General features: G+C 47.8%; 3 protein-coding genes across 4 annotated transcripts; 2 read left to right on the top strand and 1 right to left on the bottom strand.

Annotated features, from left to right (window-relative positions):
* The first annotated feature begins 1,884 nt into the window (after positions 1 to 1,884).
* On the top strand, positions 1,885 to 8,250 carry LOC125542797 (leucine-rich repeat receptor protein kinase HPCA1-like). 2 transcript variants are annotated; one of them, XM_048705972.1, is made up of 19 exons: positions 1,885 to 2,572; positions 3,284 to 3,390; positions 3,477 to 3,597; positions 3,724 to 3,795; positions 3,959 to 4,033; positions 4,150 to 4,221; positions 4,541 to 4,702; positions 4,806 to 4,880; positions 4,967 to 5,038; positions 5,117 to 5,191; positions 5,278 to 5,346; positions 5,424 to 5,498; positions 5,586 to 5,657; positions 5,751 to 5,888; positions 5,973 to 6,625; positions 6,707 to 6,843; positions 6,936 to 7,155; positions 7,252 to 7,487; positions 7,585 to 8,250. In XM_048705972.1, exons 2-19 carry the CDS (start codon positions 3,309 to 3,311, stop codon positions 8,050 to 8,052), a joined length of 2,874 nt encoding a protein of 957 aa, XP_048561929.1. In that variant the 5' UTR covers positions 1,885 to 2,572; positions 3,284 to 3,308; the 3' UTR covers positions 8,053 to 8,250. The 2 variants fall into 2 exon arrangements, with proteins under 2 accessions (XP_048561929.1, XP_048561928.1); XM_048705971.1 differs by lacking the exon at positions 1,885 to 2,572 and having other exon boundaries at positions 2,641 to 3,390.
* A 1,047-nt stretch (positions 8,251 to 9,297) lies between these two features.
* On the bottom strand, positions 9,298 to 10,219 carry LOC125542798. The gene has a single exon (XM_048705974.1). The coding sequence runs from the start codon at positions 10,121 to 10,123 to the stop codon at positions 9,449 to 9,451; it is 675 nt and encodes a 224-aa protein (XP_048561931.1). The 5' UTR covers positions 10,124 to 10,219; the 3' UTR covers positions 9,298 to 9,448.
* A 560-nt stretch (positions 10,220 to 10,779) lies between these two features.
* On the top strand, positions 10,780 to 15,407 carry LOC125547930 (U-box domain-containing protein 12-like). Its single transcript, XM_048711664.1, has 8 exons — positions 10,780 to 10,927; positions 11,064 to 11,265; positions 11,369 to 11,633; positions 12,536 to 12,761; positions 12,836 to 13,067; positions 13,302 to 13,514; positions 13,654 to 13,914; positions 14,010 to 15,407. The coding sequence occupies exons 2-8, from the start codon at positions 11,116 to 11,118 to the stop codon at positions 15,105 to 15,107; spliced, it is 2,445 nt and encodes an 814-aa protein (XP_048567621.1). The 5' UTR covers positions 10,780 to 10,927; positions 11,064 to 11,115; the 3' UTR covers positions 15,108 to 15,407.
* Positions 15,408 to 19,644: the final 4,237 nt, after the last annotated feature.

Here is a 19,644-nt window from a genome sequence, read left to right as displayed (position 1 = left end):
TTGTTCCCTCCTGTCGGCTGCGTTGCGGTTGCCGCCGAGCCCGGTGTCCTCTCGTCCTACCTCCAGGTCTCGTGTTGGTGGCCTCGGTGAGACGGTGAAGATGGTGCGGTATCCGTGGTGGCACAGGCTGGTGGGTGGCATGTTGGGCGGTGCGCTTCCGTTTGTCTAGGGTGGCGGTGGTGGTTCCGGGGCGGGAGAATTCTCTGGCGGCTCGTTTGCCACCGGCGCGGCTACGCCCGTGGGCGTTGCCAGACCCTCCTGAGGGCCGTCGGTGATACCCCTTCCCCACTGCCACCCGCGTACCGGGGGAAACCCTAGAACTTGTCCGGATAGCAGCGTCGTCGTCGTCGCATTTCTTCATGAAGATGTTGCTTGGTACGCGAGGCTTCGAAGTGCTTGGCGGGCGGTGGTACTTCTCCGGAGGATGCAGCGGGTGTCGGCCATCTTTGCTTAGTTGAGCTGTCGGTGTCGGCATTTTTTTTTCTTTCTTTCCTTTTTCTTTTGGGCTTGTTTGTGTTGCGGTCCCAGCAAGCTGGTTGTATCGGTTGGATGTTGCTTTATAATCTAAGGGGGGGGGGGGGGGGGGCGGCGACACGCGAACCGGCGACGGGCGAGCTGCTGGCATGGGGTGGTGTGCATTTGGCGCGCAGCTACGACCTCCCGCATGCCCGTTTGACTTTTTAGCGGATCAAAAGACGGGGATGGGGTGGAAGACGAGCGAGCTCGTGGATCTGACGGCCGGGGTCTACCAAATCATACGGTGTACTATGCTTAACTGGCCCGGGACTCGGCCGATCGACCGGCGCCTAGTTAATGGATGAATCCCCGCACGAATCACGACGCACACGTCGACGGTGGATTTCTTGCCGTGCCGGTTCCGTTGAAATGTCTCTCCGGCGGCCCGCCCTGCTGCCAATCGGCTCCGCTCCGCCTTCCTTGTCGATGCAGCTTACGGGAACCAGCGGCCCCGCTCCGCCATGTCCTCCCTTCCTTTCGTCGCCGGCCACCTCAACGCGGACGGCGAGCACTCCACCACGCGCGGCCCGAGCTCACTCTCCGCAGAGGCCACGGACGCAAGCACCTAAGCCCACGCACATGGACGGCTGTGTGCGTGCAAGTGCAGGATCCCGGAGCTTTCCTGGCCGCGGTGTACGCGTGCGGAACTCGTCCAGCTGTGTGCTGTGCGCGTGGTGTCTATGGACACGGACAGCTGCGTCAGGCGTGTGTGTGAGTGATTGACCACGTGCATGGTGCTCCCGAGCGGCGCTGAGCCAGCATCGCCTCGGGCAACGGCTGCGTGCGTGTCAGTCTGGTGCACACAAGTTTGGTGAAATGCTTGAACCATTGGGTTGGACAAATAGGGAAGTTTTTAGGTACAATGTTGGATGGTCTTCGTCCTGATCGGCAGGACGTGACTGTTAAACTTCAAGCAGTAGCCAACGCAATGAAAAATTTAAATTGCATGGTTACTCCTGTTGTTGCACGTAGACCACACACGATAAAAAATGGCAGTAGGGGGGGGGGGAGGGCGGCGACACGCGAACCGGCGACGGGCGAGCTGCTGGCATGGGGTGGTGTGCATTTGGCGCGCAGCTACGACCTCCCGCATGCCCGTTTGACTTTTTAGCGGATCAAAAGACGGGGATGGGGTGGAAGACGAGCGAGCTCGTGGATCTGACGGCCGGGGTCTACCAAATCATACGGTGTACTATGCTTAACTGGCCCGGGACTCGGCCGATCGACCGGCGCCTAGTTAATGGATGAATCCCCGCACGAATCACGACGCACACGTCGACGGTGGATTTCTTGCCGTGCCGGTTCCGTTGAAATGTCTCTCCGGCGGCCCGCCCTGCTGCCAATCGGCTCCGCTCCGCCTTCCTTGTCGATGCAGCTTACGGGAACCAGCGGCCCCGCTCCGCCATGTCCTCCCTTCCCTTCGTCGCCGGCCACCTCAACGCGGACGGCGAGCACTCCACCACGCGCGGCCCGAGCTCACTCTCCGCAGAGGCCACGGACGCAAGCATCTAAGCCCACGCACGAGGATCCCGCAGCTCTCCTGGCCGCGGCGTACGCGTCCGGAACTCGTCCAGCTGTGTGCTGTGTGCGCGGTTTCTGCGGAGATCAACGGCTGCGTGAGGCGTGTGTGTGAGTGCTTGACCGCGTGCATGCTGCTCCCGGGCGGCGCTGAGCCGTCATCGCCTGGGGCCAATGTCAGCGTGCGTGCCGGTCTGGCGCACACAACCTGTTTGGTGAAATGCTTGAACCATTGGGCCGAACAAATAGGGAATTTTTGAGGTATGAACGTCACGGATCGCCGCGCCGCAAGGTGATTTTCAACAGCCGAGGCAGCCAAAAGTTGAGGTTGACGGTGGCGCTCCGACCGGGAGGCGGTGCAGCACGAGCACACATGGCACACGGCGGCGGCGATGAGGATGGAATGCTGATGGATACTACAGCAATGTTCGTGCATGGGGAAGAAGGCGAAAGGGCAGCGGCAGCAGAGCAAGGAGACCCGGTGTCGAATGACGGCGGCTACTACGCATCAAGTTGGTGGCGACAGATTGTTATAAAGGTACGAGCGTAATTAGGGGAACAATTAGGGAAGATGATTAGGGGGGAATAGCTGGCATAATCTGTAAGTTGGAGAAGCCAATAAAGTAGTCTGTAAGTTGGAGGGGCCAATTAAGTCTTTTAGACAGGTGCTTGTAGCCAATCCACTAGGAGGCATGTTCTTGCTATCGTGTCATGTATGACTTGGCTTATGGACATGGTAGGTTGAGCTCAAGTTGGCGATAAATAACTAAAATGTTACACATCAAAGAAGAAACTAGGCAACTAAATGAGGAACATCGGAAGTTTCCTCCATTTTTCTACTCACTAGCCTTGCATGTAGTACCCGTAGTTTGTCCTAGTTCTTCATCCTTTGTCTGGGTCAAATACTTCAATGCACATGCTCTTCAACCTTATCATCTGATTTCTTGGTGCAATTGCGATGTAGCACCCCCAACCACTAAATTAAGGGCTAAAAAAACTATGCAAACCCTGTCATTTTCCTAATGCAATTGGCAGAGCCCGTTGACCACATCTATTCTTCTCGCATTTTTGTTTTGCTCCGATTTTTCTCCAAGGTGTGCGTATGCATGATTGATTACTTGCTGGATGAGCCGAGAGGAACAGTTCATGTCCTTGACCATTTCACCATGAATAGACAATTGGTGTCACCTTCATATAGCAACTGGCCTATTCTGACCTTCAAACAGATGATCAACTAAAATCATTTCAGGGACACCTCGAGAAACTGCCCAAGCATGGAGCTCTCTCCATGGCTCGTCTTGTTTGGCGCTCTTGTGCAGGCTTCTGTCATCCTGGCTGACACAAATGCGCAAGACAGTATGTATTTCTTGCTTCTTCTTTTAGTTTGGTCACTGCGGTGTTAATTTGCTCACCGTGTTCTTCCTGTCTATCTATGTTTGCAGCTGCTGGCCTCACCGGGATCGCAGCTTCCTGGGACACCAAACCATCAAACTGGGATGGCAATGATCCATGCGGCGACAAGTGGATCGGGATAATGTGCATCCAGGACCGGGTCACATCCATGTTAGTATCCTAAGCACCATAGATTTATACAAGGCTCTGTGTTTATTTTTAATTATCCATTTCCTTGATGAACAATGATCACTCATCGTCGTGTTGTGTCCTTCTCCTTTGTTGGATGTTCTGCAGAAGACTGTCAAGTCAATCACTGTCCGGAACTCTTTCGGGGGACATTCAATCTCTGTCGGAACTACAATACTTGTATGTAATTTCTTCTCTCCTCTGCTCTAGTTTAAACACTTCCGATTGATTTTACTTCAATCCGATTTCAGTGAGGACCGTCAGAATCAGGCCTATAAAATGGACAAGTTTGATTTCTCGTAGTAAGCAAACTTATTAGGTATTTGCCTCTTTTTTGCTGCAGGGACTTATCCTATAACAGGGACTTGGGTGGCTCTCTTCCTTCATCCATTGGAAGCTTGAGCAACCTCCAAAATTTGTGAGTAGTTTTTAACTGTGTCCATAATTTGGAGGAGCGCAACAGGTTCACTGTGTCCAAAAAGTCAAGTGCATGGATGCTTCTTTGACTTATTTTGCTCTATCCTCCCTCTACAGAATACTTGTTGGCTGCAGCTTTGCTGGTGAAATACCTAAAGAGATTGGCCAGCTCTCAAAGCTGATATTTCTGTAAGTAGCTTAATATGTGTATTAGTGCATATAACGTTCCTGGCCATTTCTTGTAAATTTGACTTGTTCAGAGGATATAAACTCTATGGTTGACCTCTCTTCAACCATGAGACCTTCCAACTGTTATGGTTGGCAGTCTTTCTGAAAATGCCTCAGAAAATCGCAATCATATATGTGCTACTTTTGGACCTAGCAGGCTGCAACTTTTTATCAGTTTTTTTGTTTATGTACCAGGATTTCACCTAATCAATTTTTTCTAAACGAATCTCTGCACTTGGTTTCAGTAAAATAAGGTTGATTATTACCACTCTGCCTGCAGATCTCTAAACTCCAACAGGTTCACTGGTCGCATACCACCATCACTCGGTGGCCTCTCGAAGCTATACTGGTTTGATCTGGCTGACAATAAGCTCACTGGAGGACTTCCGGTATTCGACGGTACAAATCCCGGTTTGGATAATCTGACAAATACAAAGCACTTGTGAGTACATTCTCCGAAATGGCCAATCTTGATAACTGAAGTTTTTCTTTTCTTGATATCTGAAGATTTTACATCGCCTTGTGTACTCACCGTGTTTTGGCAGCCACTTTGGCGGTAATCAGCTCTCTGGCACCATACCGAGCCAGATTTTCAACTCACACATGAAGCTGATACATTTGTAAGGCCATAAAAAAAATCCCGTAACCCATATCTTCCACAGTTGTGTGGTGAGGCTAATTAAGTGATTTGTTCCATGTTTTCAAGTCTTGTCGACAACAACAACTTCTCTGGCAGCATCCCCCCTACTCTAGGCCTTCTTAACGTGCTGGAAGTTCTGTAAGTAAATGCATCCACATACTATGATACTTACTAGCATGCATATGTGATTCCAATCATGAAGTTGAATGAACGCAGACGTTTTGATAACAACAAACAGTTGTCTGGGCCAGTTCCAACCAACATCAACAACCTCACCAAGCTTGCTGAACTGTGAGTGTCCTGTGTGTTTAATTCTTCTTTGTGTCAGTATCAAATATATATACGAGGAAGCTTACAATCTTTTCGTTTGGCTCTAGCCATCTAGAAAACAATCGGCTCACTGGCCCACTGCCAGACCTGACAGGAATGACTGCGCTCAGCTTTGTGTAAGCGATGAATTCACCTTTCCTTTCTGAAAAACAAGACTAGAGTTGTGATTAAAGCATGAGCAACCTTGTCACAGGGACATGAGTAACAACACCTTCAATGCATCCGATGCTCCAGCTTGGTTCACCACTTTGCCGTCTTTGACTTCATTGTAAGTTTCTAGCTCTTATCTTTTCTGCTCTCGTCTAGTATTTTATCAGGCAAGGCAAATTTATCTGACATTTTTCATTGACTCCAGATACCTAGAGAATCTGCAAATCGGCGGGCAGCTTCCGCAAGAACTTTTCGCCCTTTCTGCAATTCAGACACTGTGAGGGGTTGCTGCTAGCTGATAAATGTACAAGTAGATATGATCATACAGTTATTCATATTCAAATGAACTGTTACTGGCTGACAATTTCAGGAAGCTTCGGGGCAACCACTTCAATGGCACCCTAAATATTGGGTCGGACTTTGGTAGCCAGCTCCAAACAATTGATTTGCAGGACAATCAAATCGATCAGCTCACTGTTGGGGGAACCCAATACAACAAGAAACTCATGTAAGGAGACACTCTGCATTGTGTCTGTCACAACTTAAAAATTCCCTGACGGATTCAGCTTTTTCACATATATTTTCGTCACAGACTTTTAGGAAACCCAATATGCAACCAAGGGAACAACGAGCAATACTGCAAAACCGCGACACAATCCAACCCGGCGGCGCCACCATATTCTACTTCTAAGAACTGTTCTGGGCTGCCATCGACATGCCTCCCAAGCCAGCTTCTGAGCCCAAGCTGCACATGTGCTGTGCCGTACAAAGGCACACTGTTCTTCAGGGCACCATCATTTTCTGACCTCGGCAATGAGTCGTACTATCTTCTACTGGAGAAGGACATGAAGACCAAGTTCCTGTCATACAAGGCCCCGATCGACTCGATCGCTCTTCATAACCCATTCTTTGATGCGAACAACAACTTGGAGATTAGCTTGGAGGTGTTCCCTGGTGGCAAGGTTCAGTTTGGAGAGCAGGACATTTCTGACATTGGGTTCATTTTGAGCAATCAAACGTATAAGCCGCCCCCTGCTTTCGGTCCATACTATTTCATCGCTCAAAGCTATCGTATTGCAACAGAGGTGCCAGCATCTAAAAAATCAAAGGCGAACAAGTTGCCACTTATCGTCGGAGTTGCTGCCGGTGGTGCAGTTGTTATTGCAGTGCTGCTTGTTGTTATTTTTTTCATCACGAGACGGAAGAGAGAACCAAAGAAGACTGAAGAGAGAAGCCAGTCTTTCGGTAGGCGATCTCATCTTTGATCAACCAAGTGACCAATGTTGCTTATTTGCATGCTGACTACTGACTACCATCTCCATGCAGCTTCTTTGGACATGAAGAGCACCAGCACCAGTGTGCCACAGCTGCGCGGTGCGCGCACGTTCACGTTCGCTGAACTGAAGAAGATAACCAATAACTTCTCGGAGGCGAACGACATAGGAAATGGCGGCTTCGGGAAGGTGAAGCAGACAGACAAGTTGATCCTGCATTGCATGCATTTATGATTTATCTATATAACTTAACTGATGTTGTTGTTCCATATAAACTGCAGGTTTACAGGGGGACACTTCCGACTGGGCAACTGGTTGCTGTCAAGAGATCCCAGGAGGGATCCCTGCAGGGGAGTCTGGAATTCAGAACCGAGATCGAGCTCCTGTCCAGGGTTCACCACAAGAACGTGGTGAGCCTTATGGGTTTCTGCCTTGACCAGGGCGAGCAGATGCTGGTCTACGAGTACATCCCCAATGGCACACTCAAAGAGAGCCTCACAGGTGAAATTTCCCGCGTACATATCAGATCAATGCAGCATCATTCATTTGTCATTCTTGCTCATGCGTGCTGTGCTGCCTGGAAATTTCTCTCTTCAGGTAAGTCCGGCGTGCGGCTGGACTGGAAACGGAGGCTCCGTGTCATCCTCGGCACGGCCAAGGGCATCGCCTACCTCCACGAGCTTGCAGACCCTCCCATCGTCCACCGGGACATCAAGTCAAGCAACGTCCTCCTCGACGAGCGGCTCAACGCCAAGGTCTCAGACTTTGGCCTCTCCAAGCTTCTAGGCGAGGACGGCAGGGGGCAGGTCACCACACAAGTCAAGGGCACAATGGTTCGCTCTCCAACCAACCTTACAAGCTTGATGATGATTATAAGTTGGACAGTCCTAATCTGTTTGTACTTTGTACACGTCCATGTGGGTGTGGCAGGGTTACTTGGACCCTGAGTACTACATGACGCAGCAGCTGACGGAGAAGAGCGACGTGTACAGCTTCGGCGTGCTGCTGCTGGAGATGATCACGGCCAAGAAGCCGCTGGAGCGCGGCCGGTACATCGTCCGGGAGGTGCTCGCCGCGCTGGACCGGAGCAAGGACCTGTACGGCCTGCACGACCTGCTGGACCCGGTGCTGGGCGCGTCGCCCACGTCGCTGGGCGGCTTGGAGCAGTATGTGGACCTGGCCCTGCGGTGCGTGGAGGAGGCCGGCGCCGACCGCCCGTCCATGGGCGAGGCGGTGAGCGAGATCGAGCGGATCACCAGGATGGCCGGCGGCGCCCCCGAGTCGGCGTCGGAGTCCATGAGCTACGCCAGCAGGACGCCGCGCCACCCGTATGGAGGTGACAGCCCGTCCGAGTACAGCGGCGGCGGGCTGCCGTCGTCGAGGGTGGAGCCCAAGTGAAGCTAGCTAGCTGCCATGATCATGTACCGTACCATATCAAGTGTGAGTGTGATGCGTGAGCTGAAATTTGTTTACTAGTATGTTTTGTACAGTTTACTTGCCTTATGTGTAAATTTTGGTTGATGCTAATTAGTGTGTCTGGACTAAGCATTAGGTAATGTATAAAAACAGCAGCTCTCTGAGTTAGTTTCTCTTTCACTTTGAGAGTTCGAACTGCTGGCGCGAACAATGTTAGCTTCCTTTTACCAGAAAGTTCTGTTTGTTGTTAAATGAGAAATGCTTGTCAATAAGTGCAATAAATAATCTTTCTAACACAAAGAAATACGATCCCCGGAGTAGTGTATGTCTCCTGCCAGGCCCAAGTGTTCTGATGTCATCCTGTAAGGAGTGTTGCTTTGTGCTCTTGCTCTGTAAATTTTCTACCAGTACAATTTCTCTGACAAATGGTGGATTTTATTTGCTAAAAAATAAACATCAAGAAGATACATAACACAATAAGCGCACATTCCCGGCCTATGCATAGCTAGAGTGCACACAGCTAACAACTCACATGCACGCGAAAACACGCCAACAACTGGCAAAGTCATATAAGACCAAAGCCACGCGTAGTGCAAATCCTATACTAGTCTCCCATGCACTTAGTTGCGATCAATGAGATCAATCTTTTTGAAAATACAAAACATGGTCAAAAATTCAAAAAAAATAAAATCAAAGACACATATCCATGTTTGTTGTACATTCTTAAAAGTTTTAGCTCCTAATTCAAACTACACTTAGGCAAACAAAAAAGACAAAATCGGATGTGAATAATGTCAAACACTATTCACCCAAAGCTGACACTATTCACAGTTGAATTTGTCATTTTTGTATCTCCAATTGTAGATCGAGTTTTGAGCTGATTTTTTTTTGGAGTTGTAGATATACATAATAGGTATGTCATCAAATAATTTCAGAATTTTTAGATTATCTAAATATGAATTTTTTAGGTCAATCCCATGATCTCACCTAAATGGCAGATTTTATTCTAGTATCTTCCTTTATAAAAAAATATAAGACTTTTTATTCTCCCTTTATCAAAAAAACGCCTTATATTTTATTAGTTAAATAGGAGACATGTTTTGCACGTGCACATTTACTACTCTCTTCGTTCTAAAACGTTTTTTAACACTAGTGTGATGTTAAAAAATGTCTTAATGTCTTACATTATGGAACGGAGGAAGTAGTATGTGGTACAAATTTCAGACATCATAAATCTTTTACAGTATATTTTTTTTTTGAATTGGAGGGTACAATTTAGTTCTCCGTATCGGTATACAGTATATGATAGAGGAACTGAAGAAAGATGAGCAAGAATTTATCTATAGTGATGGTACCTAGGACTAGGAGGAGGGGGAGGCTAGGTGAGCGTGATGAAGTTCTTGAGGGAGGCGACGAGGCTGGGCGGCCAGTGCTTGGTGTCCCTAACGTAGGCGAGGTCGGAGTAGTGCGGGTCCAGCAGCGTGGCGATGTTGAACTGGAACTCGGCCAGCAGCGGCGCGTGCTTGTCGGCGTAGAGCGCCGCCGCCAGCGCGGCGTGGATCTCCGGGTACCCCTTGAGCGCCACCGACACGTCCTCCATCTCCGTGATGGACTCGTCGCGGTCGCCGATCTCGTACAGCACCAGCGCCCGCCCCACCCGCGCGTACTCCGACAGCGCCAGCTCCTTGTACCCGCTCACCACCGCCGTGAAGGACGCCAGCGCCCCCGCGAACTCGCCGCGCGCCTGCAGCTCCCGCCCGGCCTCCAGCAGCCGGACCGCCTCCCCGACGCGCTGCGAAACGGTGGCGCTCGCCGCGCGCTCCGCCTCCGTCACCGGGTCGTAGCCGAGGTCCACCGCGGCCGCCGCCGCGCCCCTGCTGGCAGCGTTGTTGTTGCCCGCGGCGGCCACGAGGAGCAGACCACCCGCGGACACCAGCAGCCGCCTCCTCGCTGTCGTTGCGGCGGATGGCGGCGAGGAGATGGCGACGGGTGGCCGTTGAAGCGGTGTCTCTCCGGTGGAGACGGAGCCCGCCGGCGTCACGGGCGCCTGCATTGGGATTTGGGACGGGAGGCGTTCGCGGCTCACATGCTGACTACGTACCGCTTGTGGGGAGCCAGGAGAGCGATAAGGTTTGAGAGGCCGGACTAAATGTGTGGCATATAGTACAGACATGAGGAACTAGACACCTGACCGGAGATAATTCCATGTTTTTGTTTCGAAATGTTTCTGGTGCCACTGAAATTTGACCAGCAGTTTCTTTCTACTCCCTCCATTCCAAATTACTTGTCGTGGAATTTTGAACTAAAACCACGATAAGTAATTTGGAACAGAGGGACTACATCGGTGGTGACGTTAGTAAAGGAGGAGATCCCTAGACACCCGAGGCAGCGGCTGCAGACTCCAACACACGATGAAAGACGTCGCCGTGCCAAAAAAAGCTGTCTCTTCGGCATTTTGGGACGAAAAATGCCTCGCCACTCGGATCCACCGCCCCCTTCCTCCTTCCATTCGCCGCCAGAACGGCCACCCCTAAACCCCATTTGGTCGCCATCACCACTGATTATGCTAAAAAAATTAAGGCGCATGTTCATGTGTTGTCCTCTTGTCTGCTCAATCCCAGCTCCCAAAAGTCGAATACAAGCACATGGATGTTTCGTTATTTATTGGAGGCAACAAAGGGATCAGAGTCAGAACCTGTCTACTAGGCGTCGACCAAGTTGCTTCTCATCTCGACGCCCAAACTGGATCTTCCCCATTCTCATCAGTCAGCATCCTCTCTCGAGATCGATTAATCCACCTTCCTGCATCTGGGTGCCAAGAATCGTCTTTGAGTTGGCACAAGCACCACGGGCCCAGGTTAGTGTCAGCATGTTCTTCCGCGGCATTGCTTCCCTAACTTTCGGGTGTACTGCTGCAAGATCTAGCCCTTCGCTTTTAAGACTATTTATACGATTTCACAATCAGGTGTACATAAAGATCTCCTTTTCTGCAGATTATAGTGGGAACTGAGTTTGAAACAGAGCAAACACAAGGTGCTCCTGGAAATGGCCAACTCAAATGATCTATGGGAGAAGAAGCTGCAGGATCCAAGTGCAACACCAGTGCCTCTGCCATTTGAATTTCTGAGAGCCATCACATGTGATTTTTCCAGCGAGCAGGAACTCGGCAGAGGTGAGCATGGAGTGGTTTACAAGGTATATACGGCCAATTCCTTCCACTCTACTTGTCAAATCTTAACAATCAATAGCCGTTAACTGTTTAGGAAGCGAAGAGAGGTTTAACTTTATTGCATCACAGGGAGTTCTTCCGAGTGGAAAATTTATTGCCGTGAAGAAGCTTTTTCAAACACATCTGATGGATGATAAGAAATTCCAGAATGAGCTCAGTTCTCTTATGGGGATCAAGCACCAAAATGTAGTGCAGCTTATTGGTTACTGTGCTGAAACAAGCTTTGAAATGGTGAACCTCCAAGGTAGTGGGAAACATATTATGGATGAAATACCAAAGAGATTGCTTTGCTTTGAATATGTAGGCAACAAAAGCCTTCATTACTACATCTCAGGTAAAATCACAGAAACTCTAGAGTAGCTTATTTCTTATTTACATTACTCCTTTCGTTTGTGAAGTTTTGCTTTTAGCAAACTTTTAAATAGCCTGCTATAGCTTTTGGAGAGCTCTTCCGTTAAAGCAATGCACTTTTAGTGTTAAATTGAAAATGATGCTAATAACCTGGTATTTTCCGCAATAGCGCTAAATTTGGAGTCATCTAGGCCGCTAAGCCACTATACAAAACCATCATTCTACCTTATTCTTTCTTCTTGTTTCTGTAAATACAATGCACTGATGCAAAGCTTGGTTATTAAATTAGCACACCTGATTAGTGCTCGGGTTTTGATGTCCAAACATGTGTATAAGTTAAGTATATGTGATATATCATATATGATGCCTGATTGTATACTTATTTTTATTTTATTTTTTCATGATTAAGAAAAACGCTAAATGGGGCTTAGCTTCGCTATAGCTCCGCTTAGCATTTCATAGCTTATAGCTAAGCCGCCAGTAAACGCTAGGGACCACCGCAAACCGCATCTAACCAGCCGCTGAGTCCCTCCGCCAACCGCTGGGACCACGCGTCCCAGCGCGCTCCGACACGCCGCCCATCTCCATGCCCACCAGATCCGGGTTGCCGCCACGAGAGAAAACCCTGTCGCCATCGGCGGCTGCACGAGCTTTGCTCGGCGACGTCCCCCAACGGCGGCGCGGCAAGAGGGGAGGGATGTAGAGTGGCGGCGCTAGGGTTCTTGGAGCACGCCCCACGCGGGGTCGAGCGCTTCAGATATTTTGCCCACAACCTCTGCATCATAGATGCACACCCTTGCATGAGGTGGTGATGTGTTGCCATCGTAACATAATTTTCATCATTGATTGAGTTCATATTTCCTTTTTTTGTCATCAATTTAACAGATGGTACTTTTGACCTTGAGTGGAATATGAGATATGAAATAATAAGGGGTATTTGCGATGGTTTGCATTACCTTCATGAGAAATGCCATACTGTTCATCTTGACCTGAAACCTGGAAACATATTGATGGATGCTACTATGGTTCCAAATATAGCGGATTTTGGTTTATCAAGGATCTTTGGTGACAAGCAATCCCGAATCATCACTGAAAATCGTCCAGGAACACTGTAAGTTTTGTCTCCCTGTTATAGCATGTCCTTTTCTTTCTTGCAATGCCTTAAGCTTCCATATTGTGCTGCAGCGGATATATGGCCCCAGAATACTCCTTTCAAGGCGTAGTCTCCATGAAGGCAGATATATTCAGTTTGGGTATTATAATGATTGAGATAGTCACAGGTCGTAGAGACTATCCCCTGACTGCTATTCCATATATGGAGCACTTCAATCAAGACGGCAGTTTCCAGAGTAGTGACACGTCCTTCGAACACTACTACAAAGAGAAAATAAGATTAAGTACTCAGGCTCTTGCAAATGTTAGTGAAATATTTACCATTTATTTTCAAATGTTTTGCTAAAAGGCGTGAAATACAAATTAAATGGTGTTATATAACTGGCTCAAAACTACATTTTCTTTTAGTTCTTTTGATCTTCCAGTTGATATTCCTAAGCTTTACCGTAATGTATGGGGCTTGCGTATACATTTACACATTTACATTACATATTGTCGTCCGCTTTTGTAACTCAAATTCATAATTGCAAATTTGTAGATATATCATGCTTGGAGGAATAGGCTGGAGAAGTCACAGGGAGTCACAGAAAAATTGGAACAAATTCGTGCGTGCGTTGAATTAGGACAAGAATGCACTGAAATCAGCCCATATAAGAGACCAGCTACACAGCATATAATCGATAGGCTTGAAAAAGTCAATATTACAGACGAATATTGTAAAGCCGGTGAGAGCAATCCGCCAGTAGCACAGGTATGTAAACTCATGTCGAAAAACATGGTCCCGCTGCTGGTGACCTAAGCTTTGTGAATTTGTGTATCTCTATTTTTCACTTTTGTTGCTATGAATTGGTGGTTTTGCTTCTGGTGAAGTGTGGTTGATTGTTCAATAGGCAGGAGAATCTTCCAGTTTCAATGCTCTTCATCGAGGAGATACTGGTACCATTGCTGAGATTGAGAAGGCGTCAATACTACCGGCAAAGGTTAAGGAGTTTGTGCAGGTTCAAGTATCTGCGGTCAGCATTCCAGCAAGTGAAGATGACATTCCCATCACAAAGAAAGATAAATCGTCAGCTCCTGTTGTACCGGATGCTTTTCGTTGCGCAAGATCACTTGGTTTAATGCAAGACCCGGTTATGGTGGCCACTGGGCAGGTCTCTACTTGCTTAGCTTACTCTATATATGTTTCTTATCATTCCACGGAGCTTTATGATTTCACAATAACTATTTCTTGAAAATGCATGTGCAGACTTACGATCGAGGCAGCATAGTGAGATGGTTGGACGCCGGGCACGACACTTGTCCGAGAACGCAGCAGAAGCTTGTTAACAAATCTCTAACTCCAAATTATGCTCTTTACGGCCTGATTGTCCAATGGTGTCGAGCAAACGGTTTGGAGCAGCCGAAACGCTCGGCTCAAGTTAGCAGTGATGACAGTGATGCAATGCCGGCATCACTTGCCTATTCTGAGCAAGATGTAGTTGCCAGCCTTGTTCGGAGACTATCAGATTCCCAAAATGTTGTAGGCCAGCGTGAAGCTGCCGGTACGCTTTGTCTTCTTGCCAAGGGCAATTCTAAATATCAAGCGTGTATAGGAGATTCTTGCGGCATTCCTATCCTGGTGAGCCTGTTGTGGATAGATGATATCAGCACCCAGGAACATGTTGTTACTGCTCTCCTGGATTTATCTGTTTCTAATTACGAGAACAAGGAAAAATTGGTCTTGGCCGGGGCTATTCCTGGAGTTGCGTACGTGCTAGAGACGGGCAGCATGGTTGCCCGGGAGAATGCTGCCGCAATGTTGTCCAGCCTATCCACTGGGAAAGAAAGCGAGCTGATCATTGGGGCTGCCGGATCAATTCCGCCTCTCATTCTGCTGTTGACTAGTGGGAGTCAACAGGGTAAAAGGAATGCTTCGCGAACACTAATGGGTCTGTTCGTCGAGCCAGACAACAAGAGTATAGCTATTAGAGCTGGGTTCGTCCATGTACTGCTAGAGCTTCTAACAGGAACTGATGATGGAATCGGTTCCATCTTTATGTTGGAAATTCTTTCCAAGCATCCTGAGGGAAAGGCGGCTATTACTGCTGCTGCTACTGCTGCCATACCAATGCTGGTTGGAGTTATCAGAAATGGATCCCCAGGCGAAAGCGAAACAGAATGGGCAGTTACTATTCTGGTGGGCATCTGCAGTGGGGAAGGCAAACAGGAGAAACAGTGTCTTGCTGAAGCACGGGAGAATGGCCTCGCGTCCTTGCTAGAGGAGCTAGCAGAAAGTCGTTTAAGCTCAAGCAGAGGCAGATTGGAAGCCAAAGATATGCTAAGACTACTTAGAAGCGATTGCTGAAGAAGGTGCACACACGCAAGAGGCTCAAAGCTCGTGCATACAACTCACCAAACAAAATCTCACGGTCAGCAGCGACTACCGTGACCGTGAGGGGTTGTCTCCCTACTCTACCGCGCCTCCAGCCTTCTCGTGTGCTGGCGTCGCCTCCCACGGGCCACGATCCCCACCATTCGCTTCGGCAATTACCCCCTCCATTTTTATATACTACGCCACTTCATTTTTCCTGTCAAGCTTTGACTTGTAATTTTGGTCAAAAAATATGGATTGTATGTATAAAAAATATATTATCAAAAAGTTCTTTTAAATGTGCACCCAATTGTATACTTTTTATGGCATTTGACTCATATTTTATTGGTAAAATTAATGATCAGAGTTAGACATAAAAAACAGTGGGCTTGTATTAGTAGATCGAGGGAGTATTTATTTTGTGATCGCCAGCTTCATCATTCATCATGAGGCCCTTACCAGACAATTTTGTACTCCCACCATAGATCTCAACTTTGTAGAAAAAAAATATCAACATCTACAATACTAAAGTTATACGGTATCAAAATTAATTTCATGATCTATCTAACTATATTGATTTCATATTATGAATCTTGATATTCTTTTCTATAAACTTAGTCAAAGTTAACAAAGTTTAACTTTGATCAAATCTTATATGCAGACTAAAAAGAAACGGAGGAAGTATGTACTAGCAGGCAGAAGGCACGGCGGCATGCGGCACCCGACGGGAAGCATGGGCGACCCCGTTGTTGGCTAAATTGCACTTATTTTGCTCGTGCTCGTGTTTACCTTTTGCTGTTCACTGTGTTTTGCTAAGTAGCGTGAGAAGATTATAGATTGTCAAAAAAGTATAAATTATTGGGTAGATTACAGAATCTGGTGGCATACATAGAAAGATGAATAGAGAAGTACAATGAAGCAAATATTGGACTAAAAGGTTATACTTCATATGTAGATGGTTTACAGTTCTGAAACATTTGGTGCAATAGACTGTTGCTTTAACTTTTTGTGCTGGAATTTTGTTTATTTTGGGCCTAGCCCAATAGCAGTTTCAGAAATTCTTAATAAATCCTAAAGGCTCACGCAGCCTATTCGTGCAAGGCAAGAGGTGGAACTAAAGTTTAGTCCCACATTGCTAGTTTAGAGAGAGTTGGACCTCTTTATAAGGGAGGCTCTTTTTCCACATGTATGAGGATGAGAACAAGAGGGACATCCACGCGCGCAAAGAATATCAAGATTCATAATATGAAATCAATATAGTCAGGAGTTTTACGTCCCGGATCTCATTGGCACTCTTGATGTGAAAGAAAAGGCGAGAGCAAAGGACACACGTGCTAGAGGTATTGAGGGAGGATCTAGTGCCAATCTGGTACAGAAGAAGAACTTTCAGCCCCACAAGTTCAAGAACAATGGCAAGTTTGATGGTAAAGCAAAGTTTGATGGGAAGAACAAGGCTGTGCAACACATGAATTTCAAGAAGAAGAATGACAAGAAGAAAGATGTTTGTCATGTGTGTGGGGATCCTGATCATTGGGCTCCTAGTTGCCCAAATCGCTATGACAAGTGTCATCCTGGGAAAGGCAGCAAGACCGCTAATGTTGTCATTGGAGACACTGACATGAAGGATGTTGGGTATGGTATATTTTCCACTATTCTTTCAGTATGTCATTCTCCTGATTGGTTGATTGACACGGGTGCTAATGTGCATGTATGTAGTGATGTTTCCATGTTTTCGTCTTATCAGACCGCAGTGACTTCAACCATACTGATGGGCAACGGTTCAAGTGCTTCTGTTCGTGGTGTTGGCACGGTCAATCTGAAGTTTACTCCGGGGAAGATCGTGTGGCTGAAGAACGTACATTATGTCCCCTCCGTCAATAAAAATCTTGTTAGCGGATCTCTTCTGTGTAGAGATGGCTATAAGCTTGTCTTTGAGTCGAATAAATTTGTAATATCCAATTATGGAACCTTTGTTGGTAAAGGCTATGAGTCAGGAGGCCTGTTTCGTTTATCCTTGTCAGACATTTGCAATAAAGTTGTTAATCATGTTTGCGACAATAGTGAATCAAATGTGTGGCATTCACGTCTTTGTCATGTTAACTTCGGTTGCATGTCGCGACTAGCGGAGTTGAACTTAATCCCTAGTTTCACCACTGTCAAGTGATCTAAGTGTCAAGTTTGTGTGCAAGCTAAGCAACCTCGTAAGCCTCACTTGACCACGAAAATGAGAAATCTTGCACCACTAGAGCTCATACATTCAGATCTATGTGAAAACTGGTGTTTTGACAAATGGTGGAAAGAAATATTTCATGATGTTAATTGACAACTCCACTAGATACTGCCGTGTGTATCTTCTGAAATCTAAGGATGAGGCTTTGAACTTTTTCAAGATCTATAAAGCTGAAGTGGAAAACCAACTTGATCGGAAAATCAAGAGGCTTAGGTCCGACCGTGGTGGAGAGTATTTTTCCAATGAATTTGATGACTTTTGTGCGGAACATGGTATAATCCATGAGGGAGCGCCTCCCTATTCACCTCAGTCATATGGGGTAGCCGGAAGAAAGAACCGTACCCTAACTGATTTGGTTAACGCCATGTTAGACACATCGGGTCTCTCCAAGGCATGGTGGGGGGAGGCTTGATACGTCTCCAACGTATCTACTTTTCCAAACACTTTTGCCCTTGTTTTGGACTCTAACTTGCATGATTTGAATGGAACTTGTTGGGGAACGTAGCAGAAATTCAAAATTTTCCTACGTGTCACCAAGATCTATCTATGCTGAAACCAGCAACGAGGGGAGGGAGAGTGCATCTACATACCCTTGTAGATCGCTAAGCGGAAGCGTTTAAGAGAACGGGGTTGATGGAGTCGTACTCGTCGTGATCCAAATCACCGATGATCCTAGTGCCGAACGGGCGGCACCTCCGCGTTCAACACACGTACAGCCCGACGATGTCTCCCACGCCTTGATCCAGCAAGGAGAGAGGGAGAGGTTGAGGAAGACTCCATCCAGCAGCAGCACAACGGCATGGTGGTGGTGGAGGAGTGTGGCAATCCTGCAGGGCTTCGCCAAGCACCACGGGATATGAGGAGAAAGAGAGGGAGGGCTGCACCAACAGGCAGAGATCAGATCGCGTGTATTGGGCAGCCCCTAGGCCTCATATATATAGGGGAAGGGGAGGAGGGTGCGCCCCCTCTAGGGTTCCCACCCCTAGAGGGGCGGCAGCCCCAAACCCATCTATGGGTGGCGGCCACAAGGGGGGAGGAGAGGGAGGCGCAGGGAGTATGGGCCTTAGGGCCCATCTGCCCTTAGGGTTTGCCCCCTCTCCCCTTCTAGGCGCATGGGCCTTAGTGGGAGGCGCCCCAGCCCACCTAGGGGCTGGTGCCCTCTCACACTTGGCCCATGTATGCCTCTGGGGCCCATGCCCCCCCCGGTGGACCCCCGGACCCCTCCGGTGGTCCCAGTACATTACCGATAAACCCCGAAACCTTTTCGGTGACCAAAACAGGACTTCCCATATATAAATCTTTACCTCCGGACCATTCCGGAACTCCTCGTGACATCCGGGATCTCATCCGAGACTCCGAACAACATTCGGTAACCACATACAAACTTCCTTTATAACCCTAACGTCATCGAACCTTAAGTGTGTAGACCCTACGGGTTCGGGAGACATGCAGACATGACCGAGACGTTCTCCGGTCAATAACCAACAGCGGGATCTGGATACCCATGTTGGCTCCCACATGTTCCACGATGATCTCATCGGATGAACCACGATGTCAAGGACTTAATCAATCCCGTATACAATTCCCTTTGTCTATCGGTACGATACTTGCCCGCGATTCGATCGTCGGTATCCCGATACCTTGTTCAATCTCGTTACCGGCAAGTCTCTGTACTCGTTCCGTAACACATCATCCCGTGATCAACTCCTTGATCACATTGTGCACATTATGATGATGTCCTACCGAGTGGGCCCAGAGATACCTCTCCGTCACACGGAGTGACAAATCCCAGTCTCGATTCGTGCCAACCCAACAGACACTTTCGGAGATACCCGTAGTGCACCTTTATAGTCACCCAGTTACGTTGTGACGTTTGGCACACCCAAAGCACTCCTACGGTATCCGGGAGTTGCACAATCTCATGGTCTAAGGAAATGATACTTGACATTAGAAAAGCTTTAGCATACGAACTACACGATCTAGTGCTATGCTTAGGATTGGGTCTTGTCCATCACATCATTCTCCTAATGATGTGATCCCGTTATCAACGACATCCAATGTCCATGGTTAGGAAACCGTAACCATCTGTTGATCAACGAGCTAGTCAACTAGAGGCTTACTAGGGACATGGTGTTGTCTATGTATCCACACATGTATCTGAGTTTCCTATCAATACAATTCTAGCATGGATAATAAACGATTATCATGAACAAGGAAATATAATAATAATTAATTTATTATTGCCTCTAGGGCATATTTCCAACAGAACTAACCTGGACTGACGTTGTTTTCAGCAGAACT

This window comes from Triticum urartu, chromosome 3 (genome assembly GCF_003073215.2).
Source record: "Triticum urartu cultivar G1812 chromosome 3, Tu2.1, whole genome shotgun sequence".
Lineage (NCBI taxonomy): Eukaryota > Viridiplantae > Streptophyta > Magnoliopsida > Poales > Poaceae > Triticum > Triticum urartu.
This window is presented reverse-complemented; position numbering and strand designations above follow the sequence as displayed.

Bases quoted from the DNA above. Each gene is read 5' to 3' on its own strand.
- LOC125547930 (XM_048711664.1), top strand. From the start codon at position 11,116: ATGGCCAACTCAAATGATCTATGGGAGAAGAAGCTGCAGGATCCAAGT. The intron at 13,068-13,301 runs GTTAGTGAAATA...GCAAATTTGTAG, and splicing joins GTACTCAGGCTCTTGCAAAT to ATATATCATGCTTGGAGGAA. The intron at 13,515-13,653 runs GTATGTAAACTC...ATTGTTCAATAG, and splicing joins GCAATCCGCCAGTAGCACAG to GCAGGAGAATCTTCCAGTTT.
- LOC125542797 (XM_048705972.1), top strand. From the start codon at position 3,309: ATGGAGCTCTCTCCATGGCTCGTCTTGTTTGGCGCTCTTGTGCAGGCT. The intron at 4,881-4,966 runs GTAAGGCCATAA...CATGTTTTCAAG, and splicing joins CACATGAAGCTGATACATTT to TCTTGTCGACAACAACAACT. The intron at 5,658-5,750 runs GTGAGGGGTTGC...TGACAATTTCAG, and splicing joins CTTTCTGCAATTCAGACACT to GAAGCTTCGGGGCAACCACT.
- LOC125542798 (XM_048705974.1), bottom strand. From the start codon at position 10,123: ATGCAGGCGCCCGTGACGCCGGCGGGCTCCGTCTCCACCGGAGAGACA.